The sequence below is a fragment of the Gambusia affinis genome, linkage group LG05 (assembly GCF_019740435.1).
Source record: "Gambusia affinis linkage group LG05, SWU_Gaff_1.0, whole genome shotgun sequence".
NCBI lineage: Eukaryota > Metazoa > Chordata > Actinopteri > Cyprinodontiformes > Poeciliidae > Gambusia > Gambusia affinis.
Genome location: NC_057872.1, coordinates 18,168,857 through 18,196,757, shown reverse-complemented (window position 1 = coordinate 18,196,757; position 27,901 = coordinate 18,168,857). Strand labels below are relative to the sequence as shown.

The 27,901-nt window shown below is 39.7% G+C and overlaps 1 protein-coding gene across 5 annotated transcripts in view; it reads left to right on the top strand.

The window, feature by feature from the left end:
- Window positions 1-450: 450 nt before the first annotated feature.
- Window positions 451-27,901, top strand: part of ddr1 (discoidin domain receptor tyrosine kinase 1) — an 87,745-nt gene continuing 60,294 nt past the window's right edge. Inside the window, exons 1-2 of one of the 5 annotated variants that reach the window (XM_044116813.1) lie at window positions 451-807; window positions 27,104-27,261. In XM_044116813.1, the coding sequence (XP_043972748.1) occupies window positions 27,162-27,261 (100 nt within the window). In that variant the 5' untranslated portion in view covers window positions 451-807; window positions 27,104-27,161. Of the gene's footprint in view, window positions 808-2,869; window positions 2,887-27,103; window positions 27,262-27,901 lie in introns of those variants that run through there. The other 4 variants (XM_044116815.1, XM_044116816.1, XM_044116817.1 and 1 more) reach the window with 4 other exon arrangements.

Genomic DNA, 27,901 nt, shown 5'->3' with positions numbered 1-27,901 from the left:
TCTAATGTTATTCTCCATACCTATTTTCTCCCTCCGGTTTCGCTGTTTTTTCTGGCTCCTTCTGTGACGGGATCCATTTCTCTGCCTGTTTCACTGTCCGATCTTAGACTTGTTCACCTTGTGAGATCTGTAGGTTTGATGTTTCTTATTATTAATATTATTTTTCATGCTGATCCCAACATCTTGTCTGTTTGCTCTGGAAGAGGCGACCCCTCGTCATCCCACACTCCAGAATAACATGCATGCAAAGTTAATTGGTTACTCTAAATTACTCATTATAGTTGTTTGTCCTGTGTGCTTCATAGCTGTTGTCCAGTACGTAACTCCCTCCCCTAGGCGGCTCTGATTGGCTGAGCTGCACGCTGGAATATTCAATCAGACACCTTGCTTGCAGCTGTGATTGGACACAGCCGGTGCAGTTATGTAAATGAGCACCTGGCGGCGCCTGCTGGCCCGGCTGCGGAACCCGGAGAGCAGGCGGTGTGGCTGGGGCTCGCATTCAGAGAGCGACCAAGGAGCGGAGACCTTCCACGGTGCGCTCCTCCACAGTGTAGGTCATATATGGCCGTCCTTCTTTGTTGACAAGTCTTAAATATCTGTGTCTTTGAAGTGACAAGAGGAAGTCGGCGCTTACAACAAGAAGATTTGACTGTTTTCTGAGTTTTGGCTGAACTACAGACTTCGGACTCTTGGATTATTCTGAATTATTCTGGTGGACTCGTGTAGTTAAAGGCATTGCTGTATAAATACAGCTTATCCCCAAAGTTTGGACCGCTGTTACGACACTCTTCTCCCTGTTTTTCTAAGGTAAGTACAGATAGAACTCGCGTAATGCCACGCGCTTTCCTCCTCGCTTTGCGTTTACTCCATAATAAGCGGCTATAATAATATTGCAGTGGATATTTCCAGCCTGCTGTCCGTGTGTTTGTCTGTGTGTCTGTCTTGGCTTGGCGTCTGTGAGTCTCGGTGTGATCTGGACATCGGCCACAGGCTCGTAGACGCGCGGATCAGCTCCCAGCAATGCGCCTCGTTTTATGCGCGTTTGTGCGGGGCGACGCATTTGGGCATCCAGCGACTGAGTAACAGAAATATTCCGACTGGGCGCATCATGGTGTTGACTTGTTGACCAGTAAATGATCTGGGGCATGTTTATATTTTAACTCAGGACTTCACCTTAATCATTTAACACATGATAATAATTTATTCTAAGCAAATCCCATTGAAGGGAACTTGGCGGACTTCAATTGCGTTACGGCCACTCACTAGTTTCTTAATTAGATTTAGGCAGATAAAACAAAATCTGTATTATTAACTGTGAAAGCTCAAAGAAAAGCATCCCCACAGCATGATGCTGCCACCTCCATGTTCCCTGGTACGGGAAGGAGAGATTCGGATTACTTTTCTGGCATAAGCGACGTGTTTTGCACGTAGCCTACGTATTCCTGCCAGTCGACCATAAAAGGTACATTTGTGGAGTGAATTGGCTAATAAATGCAATGATTTTTTTATTCTTTTGCTCATTAGGTTACTTCATGGAGTTTCATTCTGATAAATTGCAATGTCTAGACTTGCTGACATTAACTCCCTCACTTTTGAATAGATTTTCTGTCTGTCCTTATTTTCTGGAAGACTCAGTATTGATAACTGTCATGCATTCATTAATTTATCTGTTTCTCACACACACAGACACAATTAACCTCATCTGCCCAGGTGACCGGCTCTAAGACCACCAGCTTTGATTTCTCTCTCCTCCAGCTGTGGAGTGAAAGCTGACTGGTATCATGTTATCTTGATGAATTTCTTATCATAATAAGAATTTTGATTTATTCTTGTCACAATAAATTCCCATTAATGATGTTTACAAACCCACTAAACTGTCCTGTTATCAGGATTAATAGTTTTACTATTTTCTCCACTGTTGAAGGAAAGCATAAAAAACAACCAATAAATTTGAAAATACAGTTACAGTATGTAGACTATTGATGCTAATCACACTTCTTTACACGCTAATGGATGTTTTTAGCAGCATTGTTTGTGTTTGTGGGGCTACAATTGCCATGACTCAGTCAGAGTTGACGAAAAAAGATGCTTTATCCCTTTTTATTGTTACAATAGTTCTGCAAAATATTGTGATAAAACTTTAAGTTTTGGTCAACAGAGCCAAACCCGGAGCCACCCGCTGCAATGTTGATAAAGAAAATATTTCAGATTCTGAAGCAACGGCTCCAACTGGATATTTTCTGTGGTTTGAGTCATTGGGAAAGGGCAGCAACAGTGAAATGATTGTTCTCTCTTATTCTGAGAGCAGAACTGTATAAATAAATCACAGGGTTGTGCTCAAAAACTGTGTTTTGACTTGAGGGGCAAGGTTAAAACGCGGGAGGCGTTGCATTCTCCTCAGCAAAGTGAAGGTAGCCTGATGGAGGCGTTAAAACAATCCGTTCAGCGGGTGGTCACCTTTCCCAGCGCACACACTCGGCAACATCTCGATGTTTTGGCTGCAGGTCACTGAGCAGGCAATTCAGAGGAGGTGCACCATTGTTAAATTGTTTGGAAGAAGAGGACGGAGGAGGTGGGGTGTTTTTGCTTTTCACAAGCAGAGGTTGTAAAATGCTTTCCTTTTTTTTTTTCTGTTCCTCGTCCCTCCTTCTTTGCCTCTGGAGCAACGGCGGAGGCATAAAGAGAGGAGGAACTGGAAGTGTGATGCAGAGTTCCTCCCAGCCAGCACATGTCTGCTGGATCTCTGTCTAATGGGCATCTGGCTGCTAATTCCTCCACAGTGTCCCACGAGAGCAATTGGCCCCGTGAAGCTGCTTTTTTTTTTTTAATCAGCTGAGCAGCCCGAAGGGACGAGGAATAGTTCAAATAGTTGGGCACACCAGCTGTGTGAGTATAAGACCTGAAGGACAGCTTTTTTATCGATTTGTCTCTGTTTCTGCAGTTTTAGGACAAAATGACGTTAATAGGTTTGTGTGATTTGTGATGAAGGATGGCCTGCGTTTTGGGTGTGGCTGTTTGCTTCTGTGTTGATTTATCAGAGAAGTGAAGACTCAGCAAAAGAAGTCTTAGGAAAATTATCTCTTAATGTCAATCTAGAATTAAGGTGAAGTTGCAATCAGGCTTGAAAAGACGTTATTATGGTCTACTGTTGCAAAAGCTTTTATTCAAAAAGGAAAAACTATTATTTCCAATGCTATTATTAAGGTGATATAAGACATTAACCGCTTTAATGTCTTATCTGTTGGATTTATGTTTTAGTGTTATATCTTTGTTGTTCTGGTTTCAGTCATGCTTAAAAGTTTCACCATGAAATTACTTTATTTCAATTTTGTTTTTTAATCAAGTAACCTCACAAAGTCCTTCTTCTACGATTTGATTTGTCTTTACATATAATTTACTCATTTATTAACCTACTTAATTTTGATTTAATATTTCAAGTGTTTTCAGTTTGATGTCGATTGTTGCTACAGTGGTAATAAGGTCAATCTAATGACTGTTTACTGTCTTAGTGATGCGCAAACGTATGGAAAGATATGAAATAAACATCTAGCAGCTGTGATCTGCTAAACTTAGTGACAGTTTGAGTAAATGTCCTCATTACAATAATATTATTAGACCTTTGTGTCAAGTTGCTGCTGATTCTAAGCAGGTTAATTAGTTTCTCTTTTGCCTTGAGTGGATCCTGCAGTCGGCTGCTCAGTAGAGAAACTCTTTGTTTCTCACCAGCTGCAGATTTAAAATGATCCGAATGCGAGTGTTCGGAGTCTCCTTTTGATTAGATCAGACATATTTCCAAACATCTGAAGTTATTTATTTATGCAAGGAGAAGTCGTTTTGGCCTTTCTTCAGCCAGCTGACAGGCAGTACGGTGCAACAAGCTGAGGAGGAGTGTTTTCAGATATTCAAGTGTTTTTCAAAACCTTCAGCTTCTGACACACAAAATAAAAGCAGCATGAACTTGTGACCCAGACTCTGGGGTGAGTGTGCGTTTATTTCTTCTTCATCAATAAAACAGAGATACAGCAGCCAAAAAACCCATTAAATATGTTTTACATACTGGAAAGGACCTGCAGACCTGACATGCAGGGGCGTGCACACACATTCTGGGGACAGGTGCTAGAGGGGGACCTTGAGCAGCACATGGCAGTGATGTGGGATTTAATATAGACACAGTTTGAACAGCATGTAGATATACAAGGGCTGCTACTAACGATTATCTCAGTCATCGATTAATCGGTTATTCTTATGATTAATCTGATAAAAAAGGAACATTCTACAGATTTTCCATTTAACCACTTGAGCCTTTTTAGAAATGCATTAAAAAAAGCAAATAAACAAAAACTAAATTTCTTTTTTAAATAAGTAAATTAACATTTTATTTATATTTTTTTTTGTGAATCTGACCAGGTGAAGGTAAAATTTTGCCACTTATGTAGTTTTGGCTGAAAAATATTTACGAACAAATTTTATTTTAACTGTAAAATGTATGTATGTTTTGGCTGAATTACTGCTCTGAAAATGTTTTTTACAGCAGATGTCGTTTTTGTGTCTGTAAACTCCATTTAAGGATTGTTTACTAAATTAGTTGGTGATTATTTCATTAATCTGATTAATTGCTTCAGCCCTAATATTTGCTAACAAAGTAGCAATTCCATATTATTGCCTATAAAATAACCATTTCAATTGATTTTACTTGCTGCCTTGTTGTGAATTGGCGCTTTATAAATAAACTGAACTGAATTGGATTAAATTGAAATTGGCAAATTGAGAGAAATAGAAAAAAAGACTTGACTAGCCCAAAGATTTATGTGAGCATTATTATTTTTTTCTCCTGCTTTAAATGAGTTAGAAAATAAATTTTTGTTGACATCAAATGCCGCCTTTAGCTACACACAATACACTTAACAGAAGATTTCAGAGGGGCACTTTTTCCTCTTTGCGGTCTAGCTCCCCCTAGTGGCAGTCTGTGAACGACGCTACCCATGCGTGAACCAAGTAGCACTCCGACACAAACTCTAGTTACTCCAGTCAAAAAAAAAAGTAGGGCGTGCTGTGGTGGCGTAGTGGATAGCACGACCCACATTTAGAGGCCTTGAGTCCTCGACGCGGCCGTCGCAGGTTCGATTCCCGGACCCGGCGACATTTGTCACATGTCTTCCTCTTTCCTGTCAGCCTACTGTCATATAAGGGACACTAGAGCCCACAAAAGACCCCCTGGAGGGGAAAAAAAAAGTAAATCCAGTCACTCCGGTGTTTTTCCTGTTGAGCAATTAATCCGTAACGTTTTAAAATCCCTGGTTTGCCTCATTGTGGGTCTCTGGCCCATTCATATTCTAGTTATTGTTGCCTTTGAAAGCACAGTGATTCATTCAAACAGAGAAGAAGTGGGGCTGATGTTTAGCTGCAGTTGGTTTTCGTCTGGTTAATCAGTGACCAGAGTTCAGTTTGTTGTCTGGGGCTTTGTTCGGGTGGTGCTCCTCCTTTTATGACTCGCTTCTATGTGAAAAGACTTTCAGCAGGTGAATAGGGAGCCTGCAGCAGCTTTGAATTCCTGTCTGTTGAGTCATTGTGCGGACCCTATGTGATAATTGAGCCACATGTTTGCACAGTTGGCTGATCTTTATGGCTAACGGTCTAATGTGGCTGGTAAATCACATGAGAGAACACGGTGATAATGGGTGTTTTCAATCCATACTAGCAGGCTTTTTTCTGAGTCTCCTCTCGCGGCGGTCGTGTGTTAATCAGAAAGTCTGCTTCTGCTCATAATTGGCTCCCGACAGGCTGAGCAGGAAGGCCGGTGGAGGAATTCATCCAAGTCTGAGGAAGCAGCACCACCACTGTTCTCTCTCACACTCTTCAGCCGCCTCTTTAATGGGGAAGAAAACCAATTGAAGGCACAACTCAGCTGACCACCATGACACCAAGTCTAGACTTTTCAATTGAGTGTGGAGAAAATGTGGCTGCATGCATGTCATCAAAAACACAGTAAAACAAACAGTTTATTGAGTGGTTGGACTTTAAGCAAGATGTGGCTGCAGCTGGGCAACAAATCAATATATATTGTGATAGACCGGTGATCAATATCAGTACATCTGATAGAATATTCAGTAATTTTTAAAATCTGGATCCAGAACCGCACAGCATTCTGGGAGACGTAGTCAGAGGAAAAGTATTAACCTCTCATAGCTGGCTAAGCTACGCTGGTGGCATCAACTAACTCACTCACTCTTTGGTTACATAGCAACAGCCTGCTGAGTAACTTGTGGTTACCTAGCAACAACTTGTTGAGTAACTGCCTAAAAAAAAAGAAAAAACAGTGTGGAGTGAAAACTTCAGATAAGACAGAAAAAAATCACACCACCAGTTTGGCAATATTTCTGATATTTAGAACAAAATCAATAATTATCTATTGACTCATACGAAACGCTGGTGCCTTGATAACATTTTTCAGTCGAATCGTCCAGATCTTTGATTTTCCTGAGCTTCAGATGACATTAAGTTTTCACATCTGTTTGATGAATCCACATCTACAAGACTCTTCGTCATCCTCTCACTCCTTCCTGATACCTTTGATCACCTGGAGTATATTTTCTGGAAAATCAGATTTTCTCTACCTCTACCTCTGAGCACAGATTTCCCATCCTTCACCTTCTATCCTCTTTAAATCAGCATTAGATGTTTTATTTGTCCTCCTCTGCTCATTCATCATATCTCCAGTCTGCTTTGTGCTGTCCTCTCCGATTATTTATCTGTTTGCTCTTTCCATCAGTGACGCCTTGCCGGGATTTAGATGTAAGCGCTAACTGGATAAATTTTCCTCAAAGGATTTTGTAACTTGTCTTATCGAGACCTTTCAAAGCTTTGCTTTGTTCTGGTTTTAGATCAAGAAGCTCTGTGTTCGTCCTAAAATTTAACGTCTCGCCTCTTGAAGGTCATCTTACAAAGAAACGGACATTTTCAGTCCAGCAGCTCACCCACTGGTTCATTTCTCACCACGTCTCTTCTTAAAACCCAAAAATGTTCACATACAGAAATACTCCTGATTTATTATTTTTTTATTTTATTTAAACATTTTTCACATTTCAACCATATATTTCTGTATTTTATTGGAATTTGATGTGGTCAACATGAGGTCACTCACATTTGGGAAGCGTGAGTAAAAATGACACTTGGTGTCAAAAATAATTTACATATAAATCAAACTTGAGGCCCGGGGGCCAAATCCGGCCCACCGTGGCTTTTAAAACGGCCCTCTGGAGTCTTCAGGGACATCTAAGTAGAACAGTTGTGTGCTTAACTATTATTTGTATCAATCAAATGAAATCAGCGTGAAAAGATGTTTGATATATTAATTTTAAGAAGCACTTATCAAATCCAAAGACAGTTATTTATATTTTAGCAGATTAATGGGTTTTATCAGTATGTTTTGGAACAACTGGCCCTTTGACAACATTCATAATCTAGATACGGCACAAAATAAAGATGAGTTTGAGAGCCTTGCCCCAGATACAGTCTGGTGCAGCCAATTTCCTTCAGAAATGGCACAATTAGTAAATCTAGAGTCCGGTAAAAATCCATTTGTTCTGTGAAACCCTAGAATTATTTATCCATCCCGCCTAATTCCCTGAGCTGGTTTGTGTTGATTAGTAGCCCTAAAACTAAATTTCTGGTGTTGGCATGGCAGAATGTAGAAAGGTTTAATGGTCTGAACACTTTTTCAAGGCTCTATAAGTTGACTGGTTTGAATGATGGAGTGAGTATTTCTGCTTTTTTTATCTCCAGAGTGTCTGTTGGTTTTAGCTCCAAGGCTATAAATCAGCTTTATTAAAAAAGAATGATTTCAGTGAAAAGTAGAAGTAGTGAAGAAGAAGTGAATTCAAACTGGCAGCTGGTTTTAAAGTGGAAGGGCTGGAGTATTCCCAGTGCCACCACTGTAAATGCTTCCTTGGCAGCCCTCTCCAGGTCATCCTACTGAAATATAAACTTTCACTCCAGGCTTTCGATTCTGAGCCGACAAAAAAAAATCTACCAGAATTTTTCTATACGCATTCTTTCTGTTGGAGATTTTCTTTAGTTTCTGCCCCTTTAATGGGGAAAATCCCCACAGAATGATGGGACCTCCACCATGTTTGACTGTAGAGATGGAAATACCAACGTGATGCCAGGAGAAAACTGCATTCAGATTATTTGTCTCCATTGCTTTAATGCAATACAGCAAATTAAAAAGAGACGGGATAATATTGACATTTTGAAAAACAAAAATAAACCAAAAGAGTCTGAATTGGGTCTGGGCTTAAATTTAAAATCTGATTTTATTTCGAGTATTAAACATTTTGTTTTCTTGCTTTCATTTCTAAAAAAAATTATTTTCAAGAAGTGGCTTTTATTTCAATCCACATTTCTGCAAGTTATATGACGGAGTATCAGGACAATATAATATAGTTGCAAAATAAGCAGAATAAACCTGCAATTTTACCAGAAAGCAATCTGAAAATTATGAGGAAAAAGTAGTTTTAATGGAAAAACGTTTCAGTAGCGTCATTCGCAGTCCTGCTACTGATATTTTAATAGACTGAATAAATTTTTTTTTTGTTTTTTCTCACTGTGTGAAGTTAAATCTGACCAAACCTTTCTTATATTAACTTAGTTGGAATTACCAAAATTATTTCTGCGACTGTGACTCTATGGTAGAGTAGTCGTCTTGCAATCAGAAGGTTGTAGGTTCAATTCCAGCTTCCTCCTGCCACATGTCGATGTGCCTCTGGGCAAGGCACTTAACCCCAAATCGCCTACTGATCTGCGTATCGGTGTGTGAGTGTGAATGGGTGAATGTGACTCCAGTGTAAAGCGCTTTGAGTGGTCAAAATGACTGGAAAACGCTTTACAAGTTCAGTCCATTTACCATTTAATTGCCAGAAAACTTGATGAGTGATAATTGTCATCTTAAATAGTTTTTATTCAGTGTGTGAATACATCTGGTTTCAATGGTAATTTGATGCTGATACGTTTAAAATAACAACTTTTTCCTTCTAAAACGGATAATTACTTCACAAGATGATTAACATTCCTCATTTAATATTTTTGTGTTAGTTCTTAAACTTACTGCTTCATTCCTTTAATATTAAAATCCTGATTTTCCAGAACTCAAATCTTCAAAAACTAAAAATATGATTAATGAATCAAATTGATTTATCGCCCAGCTTTTGCCTGAATACTTAACAGAATATTTCCACCCGAGTTCTGGTTACTGCTCTGTGATTCAAGGATTTGTGAGAGAATAAATAACCCATGTTATGATCACTCAGAGAGACACAAGAGAGCGCCAGACGTGGAAGCACGCTCAAACTTCTTGAGCCGGTATCGCAAATGAATCTAACATGCATGTTTCTGACTGTGGGAGGAAACCGGAGTACCTGGAGAAAGCCCAGAGAGAACATGGAAAATCCTCCCAGAAAAGGTTCCAGCTGTCATTTCTAACCACAGACCTTCTCCTTGTGCCGCCACAACGCAAACCCTGATAACTTGGAGTCGTTCTTTAACTCTGAGAGTTTCGGTATCAGCGGTAAAGCACAAAAAATCCAGGAGCTGACAGGTAACAACTGCCCAATATATGATTTTTCATCTGTAATAATTTTTTTATGACCTCATGAAAAATAAGTGAAGTGATTCGCTCCTACATCACTGTTGGGCTTTGATGTACAGTTACTCTCCTTTTTTTACCCCGGTGTCGGCGCCCAGCACCTCCCCTACACACAATGCAGCCGTGCTGCTGACGGCTCAGCAGGGGGCTCTGCCATGTTGGCTGGTAGCTGCTATGTAGCCCAAAGGAGAAAGAAATGCCCTAGAAATATTTGACTAGAGTTTTCAAACCGTGTTTTTCCACCTTTTTAAAAAAATAAAAAATAAAATCCAGCCATTGTAAACAACCGTTGACTCTAGAAATCATTTTAGGTTATTTGTCCGGCTCTGGAGCCACAAAAGGTTCTACGGGCCTTTTTTTCCAGCCTCTCTGAAATTTATGATGCTCAGTTAATGATCTGATGAGAGACGCCATCCAGCTGAATCCAGCGGGCTGGAACCAGCCGTGAACCTGCTTCCTTCACACATTTCAGCAACTTGCTGGAGGTGGTGGTTGTTGCTTTTGGAAGAAGATGGCGCTCTGTAAATGATGGATGGAAGGAGACCGTTTTTTTTTCTCTACCCCAGTTCACTCTAAAAAAGAGCTTCGTTTAAATTCACTTCAGGCATTTAAAATGAGTTGTGTTCGAAGCTGAAATATCTAGATCTCATTCTTTTATCATGTGTGTTTGCAGCAGTAATAAACAGTTTTTATAAAACTGCTGCTGTTCTTGACATTTTTTTTTTTAAGGTGACCTACTATGCTTCCTTGAACAGGTTAGGATAGGTCTATAGCCTATACAAAACATTCAGATTATTTTTTTGGTGAAAAACAAATCGTTCTTGGATAATGACATTTTAGTCTTTCATAATGAGCTGTTTTAAGGCTTCTTTAAATCCAAGTCAGCTGCTGCTGGCCACGGCCCCCAACTCAACATTTACACACTCGCATGAGAATGGCTGCAAACAGATGCACAGTTACACAACCGTACATCTTTGCAAAGCAGAAGTAGAGCCTCCTGCACAGCCAACACGAATGCAGCAATTGGTTCCTGGATGGCAGGTCAACAGCAAAGCATTTGTCTTTTCCAGTAGCCATTGTACAGCACATACAGCGGTAAAACCAGCTGACCAAATGTGTTGTAACTCTACTTGAGTTGCTAGGTAATGGGCTGGGATTTGCTGGGGTTGCTAGGTAACGGCTGATTTACTTAGCAACCAAATCAGCAGGGTCGTGCCTGCTGATTTGTGATGTTATATTCTGGAGGTTATTGAAAATGGCTCGTTTCCAAACACCAAAAAAAAAAAAAAACAAGCATCTTAATTGCCCAAAACTAGCTGGTTGGATTTTTTATTTTATTTTTTGAGTTTGGACTGTTTTTAGAAGCAGTTGAGATCCAAATGGAAGAACAAAAATGTGAATTCAGGAACAAAATAAGTCAAACAACTTCATAGACATTTATTTTTTAAAGTGCTAAAAGGTTGCTGTTCTATGATAATTAAGAAAACAAATCCTAAATTGTCACTCATGTAAAATGAAGATTATTTTGGCTCTTTTCACCTGTATGAAAAGTTAGAGGTGACAGAATCCACCAAGCTGCAGCTTCCTGGCTAAATGTTTGAGGTTTAAACCGAGCAAAACCTCTTCAAAATGTTGAGGCATGATGTTCTGAGCCTGAGCACCTGATGCAATATGACCTATTTTATGTGGAAATATATCTAATTTAATTCCTCACCAGAAACTGCATTTGTTTAATTTATCTAGCTTTAAAAAGGCATTTTTTTCCTTCGGTTTAATTTGCCTAGTTATATTACTTGCGCCAGCTCTTAGTGTTGTTGAAAGAAATTTGAAACATGCATAAAGAGTGCTGTAATTCCTGAACATGATGAGTATGTGGTCTGCCCTTTTTCATTTTCCTCTTTTCACTCCGTCTCATTGTTAAAACGTTAAAAGCTGTGTTTTCTAGCAGCGTTTCCAGCACACATCGCACCTCCTGTGGTTCAGGACACTTCTAATACTCACTAATGGCTCTTGGCAAAGCAGGCGATTGTCAAACCTTCTTGGAATATGTTAGACAACCGTGTTAAACATCAAAGGCTACTTTTCTTTTCCAATATGTCTCCTCTGCATATGACGGATGTGAGCTGCAACAGCAGCCGCATTGAGTGGGCTGGATGCGTCGCTCTCCCTCCCTCCGTCCACCAGGTCTGAACGGGTAGATTACCATCAGGAAACCGTTGTGTGATGTGTAATTTAGCTCTTTTTGTCCTGATGAGAGGGCGGAGGAGGGCTGGCACCGTGATAGAGGCATCAGCCTGAGGCTTTTAACAGAGAGGTGTTTGTGTGGCTAGAGCCGCAGCAAAGCTCACTCTTTATATTAGCCAGGTTGCCACATTTTCGATCCATTGTTTGGTTTTTGTGGCAGTGAAGTGTTTTTATTAGCCTGCATGCTGCTGTGGTTAAACATTAAGCAGTCCTGAGAAATGTCAGAAACACTTTAACGTCTCCTGAGCTGGAAGCCATTAGAGATGAGCTGAAGAGCTGTTGGAGGGCTGGGTTAGGCCCGACTGCTTTTCTCACTTTGACTCAGAACGCCGAGTCTCGCTGATCTCATTCCTGTATGACTTGATCTCTGCTGTGCTCTTCATTTCTCCCTCTTCCTCCTTGTCTTCTCTTGTTCCCCAGCTCTCAGTTTCAATCGCAGCTCACTGAATGTAAAACTGTCAACCTCCTGCAGGCGATGAGATGATTTTTTATTTTTATTTTTCCCTCACGCTTGTTCTGTCATTCCTGGTTCTTTCGTGTGAATACTGCTGGGAATTTTCCTTCATGATGATCCACTGCTTGTCCATCTGTGGCTGTTTTCTCTCTGTAGTTTGCGACAGTAGCATGGTGCCGTCGCCCGTCCTCCACTCAAACCTCCGCTTGTTTCCTGACAGCTGCCAGTGAGATCACAGATTCAGGTTTCCTTCATGTTCTCCATGTCAGAATTTCATACTTTTCCAGGCTCAACTTGTTTAAAAAGACAAAAATGTAGATGTTTTTACAGTGGACAGGTTTTAAATATGGAAACTTCAAAATTTGAGGAATGAATGGATGGACAGGCAGCAAAAAGAGAAATGAATGGGTGGATGATAAACAAAAAGATGGATGGAAAAACATAGATTGTGGATAAATAGCTGGGTGCACATCTAGATTGATTGATTGGAAAGATTCCATCCATCCATCCATCCATCCATCCATCCATCCATCCATTTTTTCATACACCCTGATGGGGTCGGGAGGGTTGCTGGTTCCTATCCCCAGCTAACGTTCCGGGCGAGAGGCGGGTTCACCCTGGACAGGTCGCCAGTCTGTCGCAGTAATTAGAAAAATTGATTTTAGAAATAATTGTCAACTAATTTAGTAATCGATTAATCATTAACTGGGGTATGCAGACTGAAAGAAATTCTACATGTTGCAAAAAAGAGACATATTCAGAGATGTTATTTAAAAAATTGTACAAAACATATACAGCTCTGGAAACAACTAAAAACAGTCATTTCAGTTTCTTGCATTTCATCAATTGCAGAAATCCATGCAAAATCAACAAATCCATACATTTCTATACACTAATGTATAACTGTGAGTATATTGTAACATTTAGTTTAAGTGAATAACTTCCCTTGGATGTAGCAGTTTTCTTCTACTGCAGCACTACCTCAGCCTTACTTATTGTTACTTTATAGTTTATTGTTGAGGAACAAATTAAAGCTTTTTAAGGTCTTTAAAGAACAGAAATGTTTGTGTGTTCAATCCGTCTGCTTGCTGTTTTTTCTGATCTTTTTTTTCTTCTATATTTAGTTTTTGGAAGAGCTTTAGTGAAGGAAATGTACCGCAAAATTCCTCACAAATATTTCTAATGCAGTAATTTGATTGAAAAAGAAAACGCAAAAATGATCCTAAAATCCTCGGCGTACAATAGCAAAACCTTTGGACATCCTTACTCTACATATTGATTATATATGCATATAAAGCAGATTTTTTATGGAGTGAAAAATATCGGTTAATACCGATATGTTTATCTTCAGTGGCTGAGATGCTGAAATAGTAAGGAGGTTGTGCAGTCATAAAGAAAGTGTTCTTCATTTCAATATGCAATAACAGTGGCACAATTAATGATTTTTAAATGGATAAGTAGATTAAGGGACAAACGGAGGACTCGATGATTAATGGATGGTTATGGAAATCTTCAGGCATGAATGTATGGATTGATTAACTCACATCCCTTAACCCAAAAATTTGTATGAATATAAAATCCTTAGATTAAATCTCAGTTTTTCTTCCAGATTGAGTTGAATTTGAGATGTTAGCTGTAACAAGTCAACTCAAAAAATAACACTCTGCAGAAATGTCTCATTAACGCGCCAACGCCGCCTCATTCCTGCTGAATTTCCATCACGAGTTTTGCAGACACACTCCAAAAGAGGTCAAACTTTCCTCGGGCAAGAGCAAAGGTTCATTCCCAGGTATCTGATAACCTCACTTCTACTGAAGGTGAGACAAGCCTTTCATTAACGGGCTTCCAGCAGAACCTGGACGTGTCTCATTCCTGATGGGTAAAATCTGGGAAAAGGAGCTGAGAAGAGTTCGGATTCTTGTCCCGACATGTGTGAAGTCTCTCGCCCCAAGAAACATCTCTGTGTTTGAGCTACTGTCAGTCCTGTCAGGTTTCCCACAGGAAACTCTAACCCTCTTGTTTTTTCAGCGCTCTTCATTTGCATTCGCACAAAGAGCAAGTCGATGTGGTTCACACGCTGCAGCTAATACGACGCCCCAGTGCTAATAAGACCTTCAGGGTTTTTTTTTTTTCTTCTTTCAATCTCATGTTTCAGCTCTCAGTCTTTCTTCTTTTTGTTCATTTCTGTTTTCTTTTCTCACAGAAGCTCCTTCTGGGTCAAGCAGTTTTTCCCTTGTGATTGGTTTCTCTGATACAGCGGTTCTGGATCACTGTGACCCAGTACCAAACTCTGTTTTTTACTGTAACAGAGCCTGAAATATAACCTGATTGGGCTTTCAATTTCAAATTACCTTGTTTTTTTTGTTTTTTTTTCATCATTCACATGCTGGTAATTGGGATAAATACTTTAGTTTCAGTTATCACACTTGTATTGATAATTGATTGATTGATGAGAAGATGTAACCCAGGACAGTACTGGAAATGCATGAAGGAGCTGCATTTTTCTATTTCCTTTGAAGTTGCTGGCTGACATGGTGATATTCAGTTCCTCTTTAAAGGTTATTTAGATGTGCATATTTTGCTTATAGAATGCATCATGGTTTCACAAATCATGTTTGCCCTTAAGCTGCTGTCACAGTTTCACATGTTGCTCTCAATTTTTCCAAATATGTTTTTTATGCTGGTCCAAAGATGATGAATTGAGGCAGATTAAATCCCTGTCACACATCTGAATGTTTGAATAATGTTGGGGAAACTTTGATGCTTATGTGGGTTTTTCCCATCAATTTTCTCTTGATGTTTGTTTGACTAAAGTCAATCCTCTGCATACAATAAATTATTATCCTTTTTAGGCAGAAAATATGATTAACTCCCTTTTCACGTCAGCCACTTCAAGCATTTCACATAGCCTGTTTGGTGATCCTTCTTAAATGTAGACAGAGTGTCTGCACACTGTGGAGTGAGATCAGGGGTACATTCATACTTATCTAACTTTTTAATGGTAATCTGAATGGCCTAATTCCAATCTTTTCACCCCACAAAGAATCAAATTTAGCCCCTTCCGTATTTGGGTTTAATTTGGATATGCATGCGGTAGTTTTTAAAGCGTCTGTACCCTGAACGGTCATGTTATGATTTTACATCTTTAATGGAGGACATACTTCATAATTCTGCCCCAGAAGAAGCCAGAAGTGATAAATAGGGAATAAATTATGACTGAAGCGTCATAATCCCACCACTCCTGGTTCTGACTACATATTCAAACAGATTTACCTTGGGAACTCAGTCATTTCTCCACAAAAGGTCGTTGCCATTAATTGTGCTTCCTCTTTATTAGCTTTCGTCATCGTCAACATAAATTCATTGTCAAGTTTATTTGTAAAGCACGTTTCAATAACGTGAGGCAGCTCAAAGTGCTTTACATCATAAAAACACAAAAATACGTTATGAGAGACAGTCAACATTTGAAACAACATTTTATCTGATGGCATTATTACACACCAGAATGTTCTTTATTGTCAGCTGTTTTGCATTTTTGTGGAAGTTTGTTACAAATTTATATTTTTGTTCATTTCCATTAATATTTCCCATCCAAAAAAGCTTTCAGAAGAAAAAGTCATTTTCTAGTAGTGTATTAATTAAATGTTGCAAACTTGGATTCCTGTAAATAGTATAATAAACACTGATAAGGGAAAGTACATGTGAATTGAACATTACATCATTATCTCTTTTCTGTCCTGATGGACTCGCTCCTCCTGCTTGTCACTCATTGATTCCAGATTCTCAGCAAACCGATCCATATGAGAGAGAACAAGTCGTGCATTTTGATGCTCATGTTGCTCCATAGTTCAGAAGGTTGACCAGATTGAGCAAAACCAATGTGACTTTTGGATTCAGCACATCAAAATTTCCCTGAAACAGCTGAAAAACCCCAGACAGGTTTTTTTTTTTTTGCTGTTGACCAGTATAATGAATGCATAGATGGAACTGCTATTTTATTTTAAAATAAGTGTAAAAACAGATTTTACAGTGACCAAATCAATTAATTACCATTCCTAGCTTTATGTAACTTAATCATCCAATGTCTGATTCAAATAAAGCACAAAACACCTGAAGTATTCTGACATCACTGCTTATAATGGATGTATGTGAACATTTGGCCACAGTTGTAGAAAAGCTGTGCGTTGGACCAGACAGAGCTGTTTTTACATACTTTGTTGAAAGCACAAAGGGGAATAAAACTGCAACTGATTTTATTTTTTTAGCTTGGTGTGGCAACCAGCTAATGATCCCGAGTTTGCTGAGCTCATTCTTCACCTGAGTTTGTGCTTCTCTTGAGCCTCAGGAGTTTCTGTGCGGTGTGGATCTGTGGTAAACGTTGTTGCTTTAAAATGCTGCCTTGCTGCGCCTCTACCACCAGGAGGAATAGTGGGTGTTCGTGTTGAATTTGGTGTTTTTTATTTCTTTTAATGACTCATTTGATCCTGAGCTGCTAAACATCCTTCCAGGAATAGTTTCATCACCTTTGACTCTCACTGTATGTGCATCATCATCTTTCTGGGGATGCAGTTTTTAAATCTGCATCCAGTTCCTGTCACCCTCTATAAGTGATTCATCTATTCTTTAGCTGCACTTCCCATCAGGAAACTCAGCAGATTTTAATGTTCCAGAGGCATGAATGCAGCTTCCTTCTGTCAAGGAGAGTTGTGACACATTGGTGGGCAATGGATGACAAACCAGACTAAATGAGACTCAACTTCCTCCTTAACTCTCTATTTCTTGTTCTAAAAGAGAAATTCACAAGAGAAATGTTCTCATTGGTGGAAGATAACCAGAGTTAAATGCTGTTTTAAATGGTGGTTTTGTTTAAAATGGAGAAAAAGAAAATCTTTCTAATTCAACCCCTCTCTATGTGAAAGAGTAATTTTTCTATTTGCCGACTATTATTTGCGGGATTGTTTTAATTCAATCACGTTGGAAGTTTCCTGAGCATGACCTGCCTGTTTAAGGTCAAGTGTCAGAATCTAAATCAGCTCTTTAAGTCCAGACTTTGACTAGGCCGCTCCAAAACCTTTCAGAGTTGGTTTTGCTGGAGCTGAAGAAGTGAAGCAACCCCAGAAAATCCATAATACTTTAGTGTTGGTAGAGCTGGACGATATGGCTGAAAAATGTACCACGATATGAGGTATTCATAGCGGTTGATATCGTTAATCGTTGATTAGTTTTTTTGTTTTACATTTCTGAATACAGTCAAGCTGGTGGCTCTTCCTGTTTCATCTGCAGTTTCCTCTCAAGTTGTTGTGCTCAGTTTCTCCTTTCACTCAAAACCTTAAACTGCTGCTGTTGCAGCTACTCTCCATGTTTCTGTAGGTAACCACAGGTTTCTCAACAAGTTGTTGCTAGGTAACCAAAGAACGAGTGAGTTAGTTGGTGTCACCAACCTTGGCCACGAGAGGGTGAGCAGGTAAAGTGTTTCCTCTGCCTACATCCCCCAGAATGCAGTGCGGCTCTGGATCTGAGTTCGATGAAATTATTGGACGTATTTTCTATTTATTGATCTCTTGTCTGTTGCAATATATATTATTGATTTATTACTCAGCACTAGCTGTTGGTATGATGATGTTTTAATGAAAAGCTTTGTTTTTCACCAGGTGTAATAGGAGGCACAGCCAATTTTCTCCTGGCAGTCTACAGAATATTTTTTGGTGATCAAGATGGACTTTTGTGTTTTTTTAGGAGGAGATTGAGGTATTAAATGAGTCCAGTGAGGCCTGTAGCCTTTTTGATGAGTTATTGTTCTTTTTGAGTAACGTTGGTACACTGGCCACTCCTAAAAAGGTTCATTTTGGTTTTATAGGAACAGCAGTGCATAGGGAGGAAGCTGTCACTGCACAGTGAAAGGGAATAATATTTTTACATTGGCCCAAATAAAATTGCTTGAAAATTGCATTTTTTTAAAATTTATTCAGATCACTTTTTGTGTGTAGCCATTTCAGTAAAACAAAAAATGCAAAAACTTTAAAAAAAAATATGTATGTGGGAATACTTTTTCACAGCCCCGTGTGTTTTTCAAAGATAAATAAGAAAACATACTGACAGTATTCTCTCAATTTCTAGGAGTAAAATCTTCTTCCTCATTAAGGGTAAGAAGCTGTGATGTTGATCCTCTGGAGAAATTATACTGAGCACTGGTAATACTTAAATATTTAACCAATGTAAACTGAAAAATGTTTCCAAGCTGAATGAAGGATCCCCCATGAATAAACCGGGATAAACAAACAATTGCTGACTCCTCTCAGAGTGGGTCTTCAGTAAAAAAGAGAAAACTGCGTTTTCCCGCTGAGACGGGCCCTTCACCCACTCAGAGCCTCTAACAGTCGAGGGGATTTCCAAGAAAACCATCTGATGGCCTTGTTTCTCATGCTGGCAGTGTCCCATCCTTCAAAGTGTTGGGAAGATAAAAGATTGATTCGTGCTTCCCTCCTTCTCCAGGACTCAGCCTAATATCGCACACATCCAATTTCCTCACAGGCTCACGGAAATCTAAAACAAAGAGCTCACTTCTCCGTGCCTCCCCAGTGACCATTAGTCACGTCTAACTGGCAGCGTGTTGCTTTATTTGGCCTCGGCTGAAGACTTCACACGTTGTTTTCTGTCAAAAACGGTTTCGATAACAAAAATGTGGGAAAAAACTGAGGCTCTGGGCTTTTCAGTGTTGGAATCTATTTACACTTTTACATGTTTGCTAGATTCTTTCTAAGCAAAGTGCAGAGTTTTGAAGGGTCTCTCTTTCAGCATTTAATTGGTCAAATTAAAATGATGACTAGCTTTGATGATTTCACTTTTACCAGAGGCCAATCCTGCAGAAGCTGAGTCCTGCTGACTTCACTGATCCACCAGCTCAAGTTTTACTTTTTATGTACTTTGACCAAAGTATCTAAGCATACAAGTGGATTGCTGTTACATTTCCTAAATATTAATCCAATAAAGTCTTGACTTTGATCAGATATTCACAGCATAATTCTGATTGAAAATACAACAGACTCATGCTGTCATAGTTTGTTTTTGTTTAAAACAAAACGATACAAAAAAACTCCATCTAACCTTTTTTTTTTGTCAATAAGTTTTTGGTGGCTGAAAAATGACTTGAAATGTAACATGACAAATCCGCAAGCGCTGGCCGTTACCTAGCAACCCCAGCAAAGCCCAGGCCGTTGCCTAGCAACCGAAGCGGAACCCAAGCACATTTGGTCAGCCAGTTTTAAGATGAAGTAATTTTGTTTGTCCCATCATAGCACACAACAAAATTAAAAAAATAAGTAAATAAATAATGTGGGAATAATAACAATAAACGTACAACAATAAATAACAATCAGCAGTGATAATCTTAAGCACAAACGCATATGTTCAACATTTAAAATGCACAGCTCCATAGACTGTGTGTGTATCATAAAGTCTGATCGCTGCGGGCAGAAAAGACTTGCTGTAGCGTTCCTTAGCACATCTGGGCTGCAGTAATCTTCAGCTATTTCTGGTCCTCCAGCTGTCCACCATACTGCTCCATGTGCTGTACAATGGCTGCCGGAAAAGACAAGTGTTTTGTTTTTGACTTACCATCCAGAAACCGCTTGTTGTTTTATAACACCTGCATGGTATTCTTCTGGGGAGTCAACATCCCAATACCTGGCCACCACAGACACTCCAGTGCCGCTCCTTATCGCTGGAGGAGACGAAGGGGAAACGTGAGACTCTGGACATAACTGGACTTTAAAAGCTAAAAGTAAATTAAGTCTGACCAAGTCTTAGACATCCCCTCTTGTGTTCAACTTCACTGGTTCTTTATAACTCCAGCAATACAAGGTGTACTTGGCCTAAATATGCAAGACCACAAACTCTACCGTCTTAAATGAAGCCAGCACACACACGATCGCAGGCCAAAGCTGCACTTTGCTTGCCAACACTTCACTTTTAACTGGCTCTGCAGCCGGTTTGGGGAATTAAATCTCAAAAGGCATCATATCTCACCCAGGTAGTTGTGTCTCGCTCGTCTCTCCAGTGATGTTAACGAATGTGGCTCACGGCGGGGTGTCCAGGATCTTGTGGTAGCCAAGGGAAGCGGTGACGTTTTGGAACCTGCCAGCCACACGCTCCACACTGCTGTGGCTAAGCACTTGTTGCTTGAGCCTTAGAACTGCATTTTTAGAACAAAGTTACGATAAAGAACATGATGGTTTCCACCCCATGTGTCACCTGTGTACCAGTGACAGGTGCCACAGGGTAATGCCGTGTTTCTCTTTGTGTATTTACTTTGAGCCCTTCAAGCATCCATTCCTGTTCTGAACTGAGGACTTTCCCGTCAACCTTTTGACACTGGAAAAAGCTGGAGAAGTTGACACCATATCTGTTGGCTAGAAGCATTATCAGCAACAATTTTCTTTCATCTCCATCATTACAGCTGCATCCACTCCACTCCAGAAAACCCTGGAATATAATCACTTTAACAAGCAAACCCGGAGCAGCGAGGCATTCTTAAGCGGGGCTTTTGTTAATGTTTCTGTTCAGCTGCTCTGTCGAGGCGAGGGTTGTGGTGATGTAACCGACAGAAAAAATGAATTAACCATTGATTGTGATTGATTACCTCTCAGATTTCAAGCCCTTGGAACTTGGTTTTTATTTGGCACTGACACAAACTGGAACTAATGGCTGTCTGGACAGGGTGTGGGGCAAGGAGAAAATCCCAGAATGACTTAGAAGTTACGATGGGCTTCAGAAAACGGTCAGCTGCGATGTAAAACATACTGTTCACAGTTAATGGACTAAAACATGCAGAATTACCAGAAAATCCTTCAGGTGACCTTTTGAAATCTGGACCAACTTTAAAGAGGGAAATTTTAAAGGGGACATTTTGCACCTTTTTATACTTCCATTTGGGATTATATTCTGCTCCTAAAGACAGACCAAGTGCTTAAAAAAACACCCAGATGTTTTTATTTTATTTTATTTTATTTTTTTAATGTAATATGTTAATGTTTTTCGGTGTTTGGAAAATGAGCCGTTGGAAAAACCTGCGGAATGTAACAAATAAGCAGGCACTGTTACCTAGCAACCCCAGCGAAGCCCAGGCCGTCTCCTAGCAACCTAAACTGAGCTCCAGGACATTTTGGTGAGCTGGTTTTACAGCTTTAAGTGCTGTATAATGACAGCTTTGTTGTTTGTATGATGTTCAAATATGGTTCTGCTTTTGGAAAAAAGAATTCTTAGCAAAATCTAAAAACGCATGGACAGCTACCAGCCTCTTCATGAGACTCAGAGGCTTCTTCAAAGTCACGGTAGTACAACCTGCTACAAGAGATCCTTCCTGCCAACAGCCTTCACTATCTACAAAAAAACTCTTTGAAGAATTTGAATTAATGAATTACGACACTTGATCAATAAAGTTTACTGAAAGCTTGAAAACTTTATTGATCCTTCAGGATCAATAAAGCATCTTTGAATTTGAATTGCAGCCATTTTCACAGAGCTTAAGCGTTGAGTTGGATGACTGAGCAGCGGTTTATTTGGATTTAAAGTGACAAGACGCCCTAAAACATCTCATTCTGAAAAGAATCAAATATTCAGAACTGACCAGACGGATATCTCATTATCTAAAAACGTAATAAGGAGGTTTTTGTATATCCTAATCTGTGCATAAGAAGTCACCTTTAAAGAATAATAACTGCTTAAGGGTCCAACTTTCGGATGTGTTGAGCAGACGTGAAGCGTGGCCAAGGCAATCTCGCCAGCTTTTCAGAGGGGGAATCTAATTATAGCAACTGGCAGATCATCTTATATGATGCAATGGCAGCAATCTGTATCGGTCCTCCCCGCCTGTTTGTCCTGCTCCCGGCTTTGTCCGTCTCGTCAGCAGCGTTTTGTTGTGGGGGCACAGAAACAGCAGCTGCTCATAAGTATTCATTAGTCCTGCTCCTGGATTAGTGGAGACAAAATGTGAGTGTGGACCGGGCCTCCTCCAGAACACAGCCGGCCCTTCTCCTTCCCTCGGAGCGCTAACCACAGCTGTTCAACACCACTTGACTTTTCCAACAACAGTGTTCTCAGATGGCTGCGGCCACTTTTGTTCCTGCTAGATGAAACGCGATGTTGCTTTCTGTGCTCATGTTTACAATGTCTTTGTGTCTCGACGCGCTGCTGGAGGAAAAGTTCGCTCCCGTGGTGACGAAACGCTGATGAGACTCGGTGGAGGGGACGGTTTGTTGATGTCATGCTGGTCGTTTTGGTTATTGCCTCAGATTTTAGGCCCCGCTCATCATGTGCAGTCTGACAGCATACACTGAAAAACACAAAACATCACTTGTGCTGGTGTAATTTATAGCATCTACACTTGAAATAAGTTGAAACTAGCTCTTCAGCACCACATAGGAGCTTGTTTTAGGTCAATAATTCCTTAATATTGTTGAAAAAGCATAAGCTTTAGTTTTATTGCTTTATTTTAAGCCATATAAAAGAGAAAAGAAATGCATATTATACCCAATAAGTAACAAAAGATGAAGCAAGTTAAATATATATACATCCACTTACATACATTGATATTCATGCAGTAACAAGACATTGAGTCATTCAATTCAGGTTTTACATGATTATGTTGTATTTAAACATAAATAAAATGTGTTTAGCTCAAATGTGTTTATGTCACTAAATCAGTGCACCACTAGTATAAATGAAAAAATCTTCCTGTGGTACAAGATACGTTTTCCATATTATAAGTTATAATATATATATATATATATATATATATATATATATATATATATATATTTATATATATATATATATATATATATCACATTCATGTTGATGTGGAACAACACTTTATAACTAATGTATTTTTCATTAATGTTAAGGAATTGTTGATTTAACACAATCTCCTACATGGTGCTGGAAAGTTACTTGTTAGTTTTTGTTTTATTTACAGTGTGCTATGATATTTGCACAAGAAACTAGACCAAAAACACTTAGTAAAATGTAGTGTTTTCACAGATTTTAGCTTATTGACGACGCGTTTCCCCGTCTCACTGATCTTGTGACACATGCAGCACATTACTCTTGCATTGTGTCTCCCCTTCTGGACAGCTGCAGCTCCTCCATGCCCAAATAATCGCTCCCTTGCCTGTGGAAAGTCACCATCTTTCCACCGCTTGCCCCCCTGCCCAAATACTCACACATGTACCTCATGTCATCGCTGCTCTCGGTTTGCCGTCCCTCCGCCCTGCTGCTGCGCCTGAGCTACCACTCGCCCCGTTTCCACCGCCCCCTCCTCCTCAAAGGATCCCCTGTCGCTACAGCTGTGTGTCAGTTGTCAGCCTGTTGGAGTCCAAGATGAAGCTGGAAAACGGAGGGTCTGCAGGGAGGAAAGTCTGGCCGCTCTCCCTCTCTCTATCCCAGCTGTCACTCCCTCCAAGACCTCCACATTTCACAAGGTTTCTCTCTGTGAGCCACTGGGAGCATTTTTAAAAATGTTTTCGAAAGCCGATCACGTACAGTGGTGACCTTTAAATGATAATCTTGAGCAAAAAAACACCACAGTTTTATGGTTGGCACACAATAATATGATAGATTGCCCTACATTTGTATGCATTTTAATTAAAACCATACAGGTGTATGGTTTTAATTAAAAAGAGAAACCATTTTGGTTTTATGATTGCTATTAAAAATGTCAGTATTTGATCATTAATGTGGAATATTTTTATAACTTTGATGCAAAGATGTGATAGTGGGTCATTTTGCTCTCCAACTGTTTCATCATTTCAGGATTTTTATAGTTTTGGTCTCCATAAAAAAAGTCAATCTGGTGCAGATTCACTTGTCTCTTAGCATGTGTGTGCATTGTTGTTGTTGAACAAACAACCCCTCCAACCACGACCCTGCAGGAATGAGCAGGTCTATCTGCAGATCATTAAAGTTGAGGGTCTTTCAACAGGAAAGGGAGAAGCTTAACGGATTTCAGCCTTTTTGAGGTTTGAACCTCTCATGAATGTGTTGGCATCTGAGTTAAAGTCTGAATTCACTCAGAGAGAACCGTTTTAATGATGGCCGCTCGATAGCCGATGTTAAAGATGGCTCAAATTGTTTAATCATTTTCTTTGTTTTGAAAAAAACAAAAAACAAATCTCTGTTTCTCATATGAATAATTTATCTTGTTGTGTTGTAGCTCTTGGAGAGAGTAAAAACGGCTGTGATAGTGCAACGTTTTACCAAAAACAAGTCTGTGCAGCTGTATATTTACTGCTGCTGTTCACCTACTTGTACACCAAGACTCTGGAGATCTGATTTTAGTGTGTTACTGAATCGATGATGAATCTGGAGCACATTGTGTTTCAGGGAAATGGATATGACAGCATGTCAACTTTACATTAAAAAGACATTTTTTAATTAAGGGGGAAGTTCAGGAGGTTTCCTTTCTGTCGGCCGGCATGCACAGTTGACTGACAGCTGCAGAAACCAAATGGAGAGTTAAACTGTTGCTCACAGCTGGAGGAGATCTAAGCTTATAGATCTAGATGCAATAAAACCAGGCTATTCATAAAGGGGACTTCACTTTTTGGACGTTTTTTATACTTCCGCTTCTACTTTTCAAAGATGTACAGTTGTGTAACACACACATGAAGCAACTAGAGGTTCACACAAGAAAATGCAGCCATTTTCATGTGCGAGTGTAAACGTTGAGTTGAAGGGTGTGGGCAGCAAAGCTGGTTACCTAGCAACTCAGGCAGGACTCCAGCACATTTGGTCAGCTGTTGTTTTTTTTCCCACTGTATGTTCTGTACAATGGCTGCTCTAAAAGACAAATGTTTTATTGTTGCCTTGCTATCTAGAAACCACTTGCTGCATTCTCATCGGTTGTGCTGGAGGCTCCACTTATGCTTTTCAAAGATGTACATTTGTTATCACATGCGAGTATAAACATTAAGTTGAAGGATGTCCAAATCCAAATAAGCTAGCGAAGCTTATTTGGATTTAAAGAGACAAGACGCCCAAAAATATCCCATTTTGAAAGAGCTCAAAATAATCAAAACTGACAAGAAATGTTTTGTTTAGGCCATATACATCCTAACCTGTTCAAGGAAGGATAGCAGATCAATTTTAATATGCAAGAATCTAAGCTAGAAAAGTCACCCATTTCTTCATTATTATTTAACTTGTACTTTTTTCCCCCTTATCTTTTAAAAATAAATACTCAAAGTATTGCAGAGAGTCGGAATTCAATAAAATGCTCCAGTTTTATCCTGGAGTTGAACATAGTTTTATGAAAGCCTCATTGTTTTGTTGTCTAAACGCTTTAGGACGTATCAACAAACAGTTTAATGGAGCTACAGTCTCCTCAAAGATAAAAAGCATCATTGAATCAAAACATCTAAATTAGTTACAGCACAAAGTCATCTTTGAGGCCTTCATGAATGGAGGATGTATTGCTGTATTATTCTACTGTAATGCTCTGAACTGGGTTAATTGGTGCCGACCACTCCGTGTTTGTGTTTACACAAAAGAGCCAATACTGGGCTGATTTACTGGGACAGGGTACTACACATAGAATATTCATGATATGCTGTATATTTCTGCAGCTACTCACAGGCCTCACTGTGTGTGATGCTCAGCTTGAACTCACGTCTGCTTTAAGTCGGCTCTGATTGGTCGCATGCTGCACTGCAGGAAGCTGCTGATTTAGTCCTGTTTGTTTTTTTTTGTTGTTGTTGATTTATTTTAGTTGGATTTTAAAGTCATGTGTTGGAAATAAGTTCATTGGTGCTTTCATAAATATTTTTGTGTTATTTGCACGACTGAGCCTATGAATTATGACTGACATTATCAGTACCTGCTGCCTTGATGCAGTGATAATCACACCAACACGTATTTCAAAGAAGTTCTTCGATTCCATTTTCAGTTTTTTCTCTGGTTTCTGAGTCAATGTGGCTAAATTTGTTTGTGTCTGCCTTGAAGGTTTTATTTGTAGTTTGGGATTCTTTGTTGTTTTGCAGCCATTCATATCATCTACAGGGAGCAAAGATAAGAAACCAAAAGGTTTCAGGCAATTTAAGAGCTGTGTCCAATATGAAAGACAATGATTTGTTTTGTTGTTTGTAACGTTACAGAGACTTGCATGCACCAGGAGCTGTCGCTGCTCGGTGTTTAAAAAAAAAATTTTTATTACTCCCCTCTTATTGATTCATCTGTTTGGTATTCACTGCAAACATGGATCCATAACCAGGTGCTCCAAAAATGGTTGGAAAATAAGTTAGAGAAACATTTCAACCACAGGATGAATACCTCTCCCTGCGACTAAAGAGAGATCCCTTAATTATGCCTTCCTCATTTACAAAGCTGTTTGCAGCCCTTTTTTAAAGGCAGGAAAGCTTTATTGTATCACCGTGTTTCAGTGCCAGAGAGAAAAACAAATTAGTGTGTGAAACTGCTCTTTGTTATTTGGCTGTGTGCTCGCTCCTGAGAGGGCTGGCCCATCGCTCTGCCTCAAAATGTGGAGAAACAACCGATTGAGAGGCACGCGACGTGCTTTGGAATAAGAGGATATGATCGGGAGAGTAGAGTTATTAATGGTGATGTCGAGCCAGTGAAATCAGCCGCCTCGGGCTACAGCTGCGTGCGTGCGTGTATGTGGAAATTAAAGTTAAAGAGCCTTGTGATTTGCCTGTGTTCACTCCAGTTCAAACTGTTGAATCTGTCTCTGAATTTCCTCTGTTTCTCTCTGGCAGGTATGCCTGTGGTCCTCAGTGTGTCTGCGGACACGTAATCAGGCGCGTTCCTGTTGTCATGGCCTCCACAACTACGCGGCTCCTTCTCGTCACGGTGATCTCTGTTCTGGCGGAGTTCGTCGTCTCATCAGAGGATCATAAGTGGCACTTTGATCCAAGTAAGATAACCTACAGGCACATTTTTAAGAGCTTCTCACTTTGCACAAAGGCTGTTTGATGAATCCATTTTATTCATTCTTTGGTTTTTGACGATTAAATTTTTGGAAAATCTGGATTTTTTTTCACTAATGTATTCCTTGGGTTCCCATAGTCCTGCAAGAATGCCACCATCTTGTTTGACAAACATGCTTTAAAGCTTTGATTTATTTGGACTTTGAGTTCAGGTTAGGGAGCATGTCTGTCCTACACCTAAATGTTATTGGTCAGTTTACTTTTATTTGGTGGCTTGGTGCTCTTTCTGTAAGTTAAATGTGAGACGCCGTTTTAAGAACCCCACTAGAACTTTTTATCCTGTGCGTGGCCCGCCTATGCTTTTCCAAATTTATTTTTTTTCCGTTTGGGAACTAAAACGCTGACGGGACACCCCATCAATCTCCATTGGCCGACCGTGACACCTGCCGCGCTCTTCACTAGCGTCACGCTATACTGGAGAGTTAAATAGTTAAATCGAGTCAAAACGTTTGCTTAATTTCTATTGTTTTTGACAAACATTGTTGCTTCACATCCTCCTAAGCAAAGCCTGCCTTACAGCTTTTCTGTCTTTATTACTTAATGTAATTTGTCATAAAAATAGTAGGT